The following is an 11,620-nucleotide window of genomic DNA, read 5'->3' as shown; positions in this document are numbered from 1 at the left end:
GAGCTGCAGCCTTTCTGTGCACTCAGAACATGCAAGGCTGAGCGCTCATTATTCCTCGCTCTGTTAATTGAACCAAACCGTGCCCACAGCCAATACACAGCAGAGAATTTATTGACTGTCTGTGGAATTAGGCAATCCTGTTAATTGTCTTTATTTTCCAGGACTCTGTCATTCTCTTCCTGAGCCATTAAGGGCATAGCTATTTGTGCACCAGCATGAGCTGCCTGGAAGAAGAGCTAAAATTGAGCAGGAAATGAATCAAAGACAAGGACAGGCACCCCTCACAGATAATTGCATTCAGATACCCCGGGGAGCCCTGACAAACCCCTTTTGTGCTCCTACAGCTCTTTTTCCTCATTGTAGCTTTGGGCAGAGGAACCTTTAGTAAACGGTAAGACATTCCTACACAACACCAGCAATCAGCTGACAGACTTCTTTTTTTGTGCTCTGCTTTGTCAGTAGTTCTTCTGTTCACTTTTTTCCCTTAGCAACCTGGACACTGATCCCTGCATCACTTCCCAGACTGGACACCTGGTCTGGAGTGGGACATGTGTTTGGTGAATGCAATGCAAGTCAATAACTGTGGGTTATCTTTTACACAGAGTTCCTAGACCAGAAAGTCAGCCAGTATTTTAAATATGTGAAACCCATGACATTCAGCATACATATCGTGTTTTATTTATAATCCAGTTATCAATACTTACTTGATGACTGCAGTATCAAGAGCACGCTCAAAAAAATAGTATTTCTGATTCAATGCCCAAAAATATAGAAGTTTCCATGTACAGAATTTATTGATTCTTTTAAGTAAGGTGATTCTAGCACAGCTGTGATCCCACACATACAGTGCTAGAGTACAGTGCACATTCTGGGGAAAAAACTGGTATCTGGGGGTGAATAGTCCTCTGGCAGTTTTGGGACACCATCCAGTACTTTCAAATTTGGCAAACTGGAGAATACACTGAAAAGGAGACGAAAGAATAATAGAAATTGAGACAAATATTCTTTCAGATCTTGCGAATGAAGTAGGCTCTGATGAAAAACAATCAGCAAATTCAATGATATTCAGATATGATTGCACTGATGGAAACCTTGATTTGGCATTTGTTGCTGAATTTATTTGGTAAAGAACTAAGTTATAAATTTCAGTTTTCATTCTGCTGTCCAATTTTTATATCATCAAATTCTGGAAAGCACCTCGGGAATCTACATTTTGAATGGAGAAGAACCAAACCAGCTGTCTAGTTGTAAAAGAGAGCACAAGGTACTAGCCTACACTGAAATTCCTGGACTGCTGAAAATCAAGGATTCACACTGCAAGACGCACAGCTCAGCTTTCATCCTCCTGCGATAGAGAAACTGGGCTCTCTGCAAAGATTTCCGCACTTCTGTGGGCACGGTGCCAAAGAGAAATGAATGGTTGTACCTCCCATTATTCCGCTCCTTTCAAGCAGAGTATCAGTATCGCTGATCTTGGTCATTAAGACCACTCTATTTTTTCCTTAGAAGAAGAGTCATAGCATCCTGAAAGCATTACACAGGGCCTTAACCCACATGCTGTGCCATTTGCTCTGAACCTTCTGAGGTGAGCATGGACTGCAGGGCTCATTCTCGATACACGTGATCAGAGTTTTCTCAGTGCGTGAAAAGGATTCTCTCTGTCCTCCAACACTGTCAGTGAAAGCAGTGCCAGAATTATGTACATTTAATTGACTTAAATGCTCATAGGATTGGGGGCATAGAAATGGTAATTGCTAAAAAGTGCTCTTCAGCGTTTCTTCCCCTGGATTTTTTTTTAATATGTAAATAAAATGTGAAATGCATTATTTTAAAGGTAACTTTTAACTGGCACTTTGATATCTGCCTATCTATGCTTAAAAGCACAAGCATTACCATCACATTAGCAAAGGAATGTCTACAAGGCTGCAGTACAAAGCCTACTGGAAATTCGGAAAAGTTTTCATTAAAGATGTTCATACCTTTTTTTTTTACCTTTGTAGGAAAAGAGGACTTCTAATGAACACGTTTACATGTTTTTCTCAAAAAATATCATCCACGCTGTTGCAGATGGCTGACTAGATTCAACGTTTGTAGTTGGGAAAAATGCCCAGCTCTGTGTATTACTGGAGTTCGTAAGGACTCACACTTATTACCCTTTCTGACCTAAGTGTAATTTTTTCTTTTTAGCAACAGGGTTTTGGAGTCAAAACCAGCTGGGAAGAACAAAACAAGGATGTGAACATCCAAGCGTGCATGAGATGGTAAGACTTACTGTTGCCTGTAGCTTTCTTGAAACTCACAAGGATTCCTCTTGAGTATAAGGGATTCAAGTGGAGTATGTCTCAAGTCCGATATTCCACTCAGCGTCATAATGTTATTTTCAGCCAGTGACAGGTGCTGAATCTGAGGTAACTTTGGCAGCTGTCTGAATGATGTAAAGTAGTTTTTATTGACGTTTAGTTCTCTGCATCTGTAAAGAACAAAGCATATGACATCACTGATCACATCTGTAACAGTACATACCTGTAAGTCAACACAGGGATGGCTCTTCGTCTACCTGAAGTCATGGCATCTTAGAGTTTCCAACAAGGCATACAAGAATTTTATTCTGAAGGACCTGCTCTCACACTTGTTTTATACTTGTGTTACTTTTGCTAACCAAGGTCGGCAAGATCAGATCTCCTTCCTTTACACTCTCAGCTTTCGCTGCATTTTATAAAAGATACATCATTATTCCTGTTCTCTCTGTTATAACTTTCAGTATTCTTAGGCACAAGACATCAGAATAGCAGTGGATGCGTAGTAAAATAGTTGTAATCGTAACACCTGGCCTCTCACCATATCTTCACTGTTTAACACGTTCTCTTTTAGCAAAAATATCACTGAACTTAGTAAGATGCGTGAATTCATTATCCACCAGAAATAAAGCAGACATCACCTTTTACTGAGTATCTTCAATTTCAGCATAGAGTGAATTCAGAATAGAAATACAGTGATGTTTTCCCCATATAATAATCTCCAAAATATCATATTTAATCAGTTTTCAAGGGTTTGCTCTGGACATTACTTAAGTAAATAACAGTTTTGATTTCTATAATCCAAAAAAAAAAAAAAGATAAGCAGGACATCTTGTCTACCTTGGCAACCGTATGGCACTTAGGTCTGTCAAAGAATTGTCCACCAACCAAAGTTTTTCCACCCGTATCAATCTTTGGAGAATCCTTCTGAAGTTTTCCACCTGGTAAAGATCACCCAGGTCCTGAAATGAGAGGTTCAGCTCCTGGCAAGAGAAAAAAAAATAGAAATGACTTAATTTTTTCTTTGCATTTTAATAGCTATTTTAAATCTTTTAAATGTCAGAATTCCTTAAAAGGTCAATCTATTTTATCATGCTGCTCTTCCACCAATTAAAAACAAATGGCGGTGCCAAATTTCCTTTTGAATCATAGCACTGCATGGCATAATGCTATGAAAGTAAGAGTCACCTGAAGTGGTACAGTGGAAAAGGCTGGAGCTTTGCCAATCCAATAGCAGTCTCCATCTCTCTCTATAGTCATGTTCTCCACTGGTCCACTCCCTCCACCCACTCTCCAACAGTCTTTTCCATAATCTTTTACTTTCTTTTCCTCGTTATTTTTCTATTTTCTCCCACATAGCATTTTATTCTTGAACATTCCCCCCCCCACCTCCCCCTCAGTCATGTGAATCTTTCAGGTGCTTCTTTCCTCTGTGACTGGGGATGTGTGTGTGCACAACTATGTGATCGTGGCTTATACATTCAACATATTATCTGGAAAACAATGCTCTCCATCAGTCAAACACTCGTATTCTCCATCACGTGTTTGTGCACAGGGAGGCAAGAACCAGAACACTGTGTAAAGTAAGTTCCTACATGACTTCCTCCTTGAACTCAAAGAGGCTATAACTTATTGCTGATGAGAGCCAGCAATAATGTAGTACCTCCAGACAGAATAACTGCTCAGACTGGTGTGAGGATATAGAGGATGAGCTGAAATGGAACCACTCCATTCTTTAGCTGTTCACTCATCAATTTTTTGGCAAAGGCAAAGGATTTAACTAGCTGTTAAATGCCTGAGCACAGAGCTTTATCACCAGAGCAGAGTTGGTTCAAAAACCCAAACTACAACATACTCCAGTGTTTCTTCCATTTTGTGAAAACATTACAGTTTACAGTGCTGTGGTGCCAACCTGAGCTTTAAATTGACTAACTGCAAGGAGCAGCCAGTGCTTCATTTCCTTGGTTTATTTACTACCATAGTGCAAAAAATTAATGAGAAAGTTTTACAGCACAGTTTTCCCAGTTCTCCTGCAGTTTCTTTTGCCACATCTCTGTGTCAGTTACTTGTTCTCTTTTTTTCAACGTATGATCTTCTCCTCTGAAAAATAGCTCTTCTTCACAAGGCCCTGCTCAGAAAGAAAAGATTTACAACGGTAGGTTTGATATGAAACCGGCATTTAATTCCTTGCTAAAAGATTACTTATATGCCTGGGAATTATACCTGAAGTATAGGAATATATCTAGTGTTATGGGTGCGTACGTTTCCGGGCTTCCATGAAGTAAATGAATGTGAAGTTGTTCTGCCATTTCTGGGCCCATTACTCAGCAAGCAAATTAAGGTCGTGATGATCCAGCATGTGGATAGTAACTGACATTTATTCTGGAGCTCAGAATAAAAGCTTTTTCTAAATGGTTGTGCACAGGACAGGCATCTGAGTTCTAAAACACTCTATGTATTCGTTTGCATGTTTCAAGTGAGATTATATAACAGAGCTGTACTTGTACTTTAATTGTACTGAGAAAGAATTATGTTTCCAGCTTGCCAGTCATTGACAACATCTACAAGTAGGCTTTACAACCGTATTGAAAATTTATTTGTGTTACTGAAGGTAAAAAGTTAGAGGGTCTATCAAAATGCTTACAGCTTACGCATACCTTTAAAATTCCAGCTAAAGGGCAATGTGGAATGTTTTCCCATTGTTTAGCCCTAAACATACAAACATTGGGTTTTAAAATTCACCTTTCATTCCTTGTTCTTGATTACACCTTTAGATCGTAATTGGGCCATTTTAGCCTTAGAATAAAAGGTGTGTCACTGTTTGCAGGACTGGATTTCACTTTTGGTTTCTTGTCTGGCATATGCTTTTAGTGTTCTGAACAGTATTTATATGTTAATGAGATTTTACGAGAGGTAGTAATAAACACTGCAATGCTGAAAAATTTTAAATTAAGAGTTTTGACTTTTCTTTCCTGCTTTCAAAAGATACAAAGATTATTTTCTTAGCAATTAAGAACAGCAAAGATGTACAACATGGGCTGAGATCCTGCCTCTTTTCAAAAGAGTGGTAAACCCCACCATATCATCTCTAACATTTAACGGCACACTGATAGAATAGAGACAAGGCTTCAACCCAAGCACGTCTTTTTGCTCTTTACCTTCTCTCACACGGGGACAATGAAGCTGATTTCCTTGAACATCATGTTCTTCTATGTCATACCAGCTGAGATACTTGAAGGGATCAGAAGGAAGCTTAAAAAAGGCAAAACAAAGAAGTAAAAGAATCAGTAATGTTTTCCAGTTCTTGGCACTGTATTGTCTTATATTTCTGGCCTTACTGCAGAAGCAAAAACATTCATACGTGGTTTCACCGTCTTCTGCCTTAAAACCATCTGGTTAACAGCAAAAGGACACACAGTAGTGAGGATACAATGGCATGAATTTCTGAATACATAAGCGTGAAATCATATTTATAGACCATCTTACATACAAAATATCTTGAATGCAAATGACGCATTCAATCTAAACGCAGAAAACCTGCCGCAGCGTTTGAGAAGATGAGGTTTCTGCCCATTTTACCTTTCCACTAAAACATTTCAAGGCATTTTCCATCCAGTTACAGCTGAGCTACATACACATTCAGCAGCTGGTAGTGTGTAGGGATTCACATTTTAGGTGTAGTTTACCACTGCCCTTTCTGGAGTCACAATTACTTGTATGCATTGCCTCAAATATAGCACACACAATATCTGTTACCTTTCAGAGCAGTACTAGCTATGACATTTTATAGCAAATGCATACAGCCTCCTTAAGACTTATCACATCATGTCCATTGCACCCAGTTCCATGCACAGTTCTCAAATGCTTCCTGGGCCATTGACTCAAGTCCCTGACACTGCTGACATCGTAGCATATAGTCTTGTGACTTGATTCAGCTTTGGGAGATAAAGGGGAGCAAAACATAACAGGTTCAAAGACGAAGAAGAGATTTCAGTCTTAGTTACTGTGTGTCAGTGTTTCTCATCTGTAGTCTTGCAATCAGACTGGTAAGTCAGACACTTACTGTGGAAGATAGCCCTGAGTCACAGCTCTGCCTGATGAATCCTCTGCTTGGGGATAAAATTGGTGGAACAGTCTGTACGTCACTGAGAACGGAGCAGCAGGTTGAATAGGATGTACAGAATTTTTGATTGCTCGTAATCAGACCTGAAGAACTGGAGAGGAGATGTTAGACCAGTAAAAGGTTCTGCTCAGAGAAATGCAAACTATTTGACAATAATAGAAAGCACAGAGCAGTGAGGGGTAGGACGTGGCACCAGATGACAGCCTCGTGACCCCGGTCAAACCATAGGTACTGCACCTCCCTCTGGTACCTGGAGGGAACCTCTCACACAAATACCATTTATTTACATAAAAGAAGAAGTTTGTTGAAAAACATTAACCTTCAAGATCACAATACGTCCCATTTTCTCCTGCATAGCCCTGTGTTTGTGGATCTGAATTGTAGGACAAGATAACTCCTCTGCTGCATGCTTATTTTAATCCTTTAAGTAAGTTTCAGTAGAATGTCAAAAGTTCAAAGAAGAGCAAAACTTTGTATATTTTGAGGTCGTGTGTGTGTAGGCTTTGCCATTTTATGCCCAAGAACACTGCCAAAAGTGTATTTTACATACTCCAAACGGTGCAATTTCTGCAAGTATGCTTCAGAGATATTTAATAATTTGCAGACTAGCAGCTGTAATTTGGAAATTTACCATGGAATGCTTGAGAAAAATAATTTTAACTTAGTGTGCGCATACAGCACTACAATTTGACTTGTACTGCACATGCTCAGCGAGAGCTTGTCTGAAAGCATCAGCTGTCAGAAAGCATCATTAAAACAATTACAGTCAGGAGCAGAAATGGCGAATAAAAACGCAGCTTTAAAATGGTCTAGTGAGGATGGTAATGACAGTTTCATATCGAGTGTAACAGACAGGCTAAACAGCGTGCTGGTTGAAACTTAGGATTACAGACTCATTGGAAAATAATCATGCCGTTACTTACTGTGTTGACCTCCTAAGACTTTTGCCTTTTTGCAGCATCATCAAAACCAAACATTACTCCTTGCCTGGAAGTGCACGCTGACTGCAGCGCACAGTACTGACATATAAAATTATTCCTCCCTTCTTGCTTTATGGTTTCGCTGCACTGTTGTTGTTTGTTTAATGCAATCAGAGCAGCCACAATAAACCACAAGGGACTGAGAAGAAGCAGAGCATGCTCAGCATTTCTGAAAAGAACAGCTATGTACTCGGGCATTTTAGAGATCATCCTCAGACAGGCCATTTTCATGAGTACGCTGCTGCAAGTCACCAGGCAACACACAGGCACACACAGCAACCCTATGAAAAGAGGATTTACAGTGTACAAAATCACAATTTACAAAAAAGAAAAGAAATTAAAAAAATGCACGGGGAGCTCATAGTCCTCCCTTGGTATTTTTTTTTGCTTTCATTTCCCTGTGTGTTCAGCAAAGTCATACCAGAGAAATACAGAAAAATACTTTTTTATTCAAAGAAAAGTTCTGTTGTTCTTCAAAGCTTTTGGGGAAAAAAAAGTTAGGATGCACTCAAGTAACTGTTGAGAATCACAAGACTTCCCCAAACCTTCCTCTCACCCAGACTGTCTCCTCTGTCAAGGCATGAGTACACATTGCTGGTCCCTTGGAATGTGGGCGAACATCTCATAGCTGGATGATTTCTGATATTTTGGCAGAAGCCCACTCACCAAATTCTGTGTCGGTGATAGAAAATAAAACCTAACTTAGCAGAATCAATACGTGATAGATAACACTTCTCAAGTCAGGTGGGCAGTGAGATTTTTATAGGAACAAGTGGCAGAAGGAAGCATTTTTCATCTCAAAACTGAATTTAATAAGCACCAGCTGGATCCTAACATTATGTCAGAGGATCTTTCGGAAGGATCAAGGGCAACATTGCTTTTTGCTCTCTTTCTTTGTTTTCCTGACCATTTTGCTGTACAATTGATGTGAAAGAAATTGCAATGAACGAGGCAGGATGCAATTACAGACCACACTATACATGAAAGTAACAAAATTTTCTGCCTTGATCGTGAAGCCCTTTGGCTGGATATGAATCTCCAATGACACATCTGGGAGCAGCACACCAGATTATGTCAAGCATTAGAGAAAAAAAATGAGATTCATGATGTCTGTCCAGGCTGAGTCATTTCCTCTCACTTTGCCTGCAGTGAGAAATTGGTGGTTATCATAAATCATAGATCTAAATTCTTATGAGAGAGGAATTAATTTCAGTAATGGAAACCCTCACTGGCAATAAGCTTCCTCCATTCTCTCTCTTCTTGGGGTCTGCAGGGAGGCATCAGTGATGTCTTAAGCAGGGACACTTAGCTATATTTTAAGAATCCCATAAAAGATGATTAGAGATGAAACTTAAAAACTAAACTTAAAAAACTAACAGGAAAAATCTTCACTAATGAAAGTCCCAGATATCTGATGTCATTGTCAGTCGTGTCAGTGAAATGGGTTTGTTTCAGCCCCACTGAAGTCTTAGCAAAGACTGCTGAAAGATATTCTGAGTGAAAATAATCCCTCCTGCATATTATTTTAGGTATTTGGTCTTTAATAAAGGACTGTTGTTCAAAAGACTTTTCTCCCGATATAGCTGGCGGCTTGATATAGAAACATTCTAGACACTCCAGCACATGTTCAGTGCAGCCTCATGGAAAACAGCAACTGGAAAGCTCAGTGGGTGAGAAGTAGATGAATGAGGATGGATGAGATGGTTGAGCAGTGGATGAAGTAAGCTATAAGAAAACTCTTGCAACTAGGATTTGGAAGGCTTCTGTCCTGGTGATTGGTGTAGCTTTGGGATGTGGTCTAGCTTCCAATAGTGTTATCCCCAACCATTTTTAAGGACTTGGGAGCCCCAAGGAGGCTTAGCTTTCCACCAAACAACGACTACTTTCCAGATAAATCATCAATGCTCTTGATATTCTGGGTCTGCAAGATTTGAGAACAAGGAATAGGGCTGTTAGTGTTGTTCTTGCAGACATCCAGAGTAGGAACGCATCTGGTGATGGCTACAGTTTGATGTCTAGCTCAGCCGGAGGACACGTGATGAAAAGGCATTGTGCTCTTGTTCAGAGCAACATAAGCCTGCTCAGATTGTTATGCAACAGCAAAGTGCTCCAAGGCCTTTTCATTCTACTACTGTGGAAGTGAAAAACACGGATCACTATGAAGGACTGAAATCTGCTGGATTCTAAGATCATCTTTCAGAAAAAGAAAGTGAGGAAAGGGTGATAAGCCCTCAGAAAGTGAAGAATTCGTATGTCTGGGTGAGAACCACTGATTTTACAGAGGCTCTGAGAGAGCTAGTGATGGATCTGCCCAACCACAGGCACACGTATCTCATTGCCTGTGTGATACAAACACCCATTATTTACATTGTCTCAGTCAATTGCACACGCCAAAGCTGATCAACAGAAATGAATTGCAGGGTTAACTTGCAAATACAATTTGTATAGGCATTTAAAAGCCAAGAAACTCAAAATTCAGGCTGTGCCTTGTTCAAAATGCAGACAATTTACTGCTATGTAGCAGGTGTTGCTTGTATGCAAAGGTTTATTAAAAGAACCCTTTGAATTTAGAATTCTATAGTACTTGGACATTGTGTTTTCATGCTCTATTGCCCTTCAATTATTTTTATAGGCATTATAAGACATTATCCAACACTTTGAAGCAGTTTGTTTGAGCATAATTTAGTGACAAAAACCTGTGACTTATGGTTACAATGCTGCTAACTGTACCATCAATTATGTTGCTTTACACATCATAAAACTGCCCCCTAAAAAGATGCAATTAACATAATTAGTTCTTATTCACATAATTGTACATACCTAGCAAATTAACTAACATTCCATGCAGCTCATCATGGAAGCCATACAAATGCCACATCCCAACGTGCCTTTTGCACATTTTTATAATAAATTACACCTTCCTCGAGACACCTTTTGTCTTTCAGTAATCATCCAATGGAACCAGGAAAGAAAAACAATTTTTCCTGTTTTCACTGCCCAACAATCTCCACCAGCAACGCAGGTTGGTACATTTTAAAAAAGACACTCAATCCTGTAACACTATCTTTCTTGTCAAAGCATGTCAAGGCAGCTGTGCAATGGCTGCACTCACTTCTCTTCTTTCACCCTCCTACCTTTCCGACATGGTTTGCTGCTGCATCAAGTCCTCGCATCTCGCATAAGGCTATTGGTGCACAGCCAGCGCTTATCTTCCCATCTTTTCCCCTGCACAGGGTAGTAGTTCAGCACCCTCTGAGCAGAGGTGACCTGCCAGGGTCCGGGCTGGGGCTGTATGGATTCAGCGTCTCCAGGGAAACACTGTCACCTCGCAACGCAGTCACATTAGGAGCGGCTGTTACTGATCTCTTAGGCACACCAAACAAATTCCTGTGCTGATCTCGTGGCTGTCACTGAGCTGTCTGCCTTTCCAGAAAGTGGCTGAAGGCAGGCGGGGGATCCCTGTCACAACATCATCCAGATGAATCTCAGGGGTGTTCACTCCACAACTTCACTTTTCCAAATTACTGTCACTTTTTTGCCCATTAGCTTGCCTCTGTATAAATGGCCCCCTCCTTCACTGATGGCTGTTGAGCAGTTTGTTAAACAATGCCAGATCTTCGGATGAAAACAAAAAAGGTACTCAGAGAGTCTCATGTTTTATGTGACATTCACTAAAGGTCTTTATGAGCATGCCTCCTCTCTGGTGAACGTCTTTGCACCACTTGAATGCGCTCAGCTTTTTCATACACGATCTTTCATGCTACCTTCTTTGAGTTTGCATCTGAGAATGAAAACTAAACATTTCCCCTTGGGGAAACTTACAGATCAGTTTGGGGTTTACTTTTATATTAAATTTTTATTAAAACTTGAATGCTACATGTCCTTTGAATAAGTTGAGCAAAGCTATTCACTTTAAAATGTGTCTGATATAACGTTCCTTTGACTCCCTCATGCCGACAGAAGATGCTGGCAGCGTGCCACCGATGGAACTGCAGCAGCTCAGTATTGTTATGGATGTTGACTAGTCCCTGCTGAAGTTTACTGATGGCTTTTTGACTCTAACAGTGGTTACGGGAACCAAATTTCAGTGTTGTGCTGTATAAGGTTATAATAGAGCAGTCCATCATGCTCTATTGATCTGCAAGTGCATTTCCCACACTGCAGACATAGCTTTTTCCTCACTTGAGCTCCTAGCCATCCTACTGCAAGGAGAGGGGATA

At 40.2% G+C, this 11,620-nt stretch overlaps 1 protein-coding gene across 2 annotated transcripts; it reads right to left on the bottom strand.

The window, feature by feature from the left end:
- Positions 1-685: 685 nt before the first annotated feature.
- Positions 686-11,122, bottom strand: LOC116243399 (uncharacterized). 2 transcript variants are annotated; one of them, XM_031614590.2, is made up of 7 exons: positions 10,535-11,122; positions 6,361-6,511; positions 5,456-5,549; positions 4,364-4,425; positions 3,138-3,280; positions 2,273-2,470; positions 686-961 (listed from the first exon to the last, which is right to left on the bottom strand). In XM_031614590.2, exons 1-7 carry the CDS (start codon positions 10,558-10,560, stop codon positions 850-852), a joined length of 786 nt encoding a protein of 261 aa, XP_031470450.2. In that variant the 5' UTR covers positions 10,561-11,122; the 3' UTR covers positions 686-849. The 2 variants fall into 2 exon arrangements, with proteins under 2 accessions (XP_031470450.2, XP_031470449.2); XM_031614589.2 differs by having other exon boundaries at positions 692-961; positions 4,307-4,425; positions 10,535-11,114.
- Positions 11,123-11,620: the final 498 nt, after the last annotated feature.

This window comes from Phasianus colchicus, chromosome 10 (genome assembly GCF_987193195.1).
Source record: "Phasianus colchicus chromosome 10, bPhaCol1.hap1.1, whole genome shotgun sequence".
Classification (NCBI taxonomy): Eukaryota; Metazoa; Chordata; class Aves; order Galliformes; family Phasianidae; genus Phasianus; species Phasianus colchicus.
Note: the sequence above shows the minus strand (reverse complement) of the source record. Positions and strands in the feature narration are given on the sequence as shown.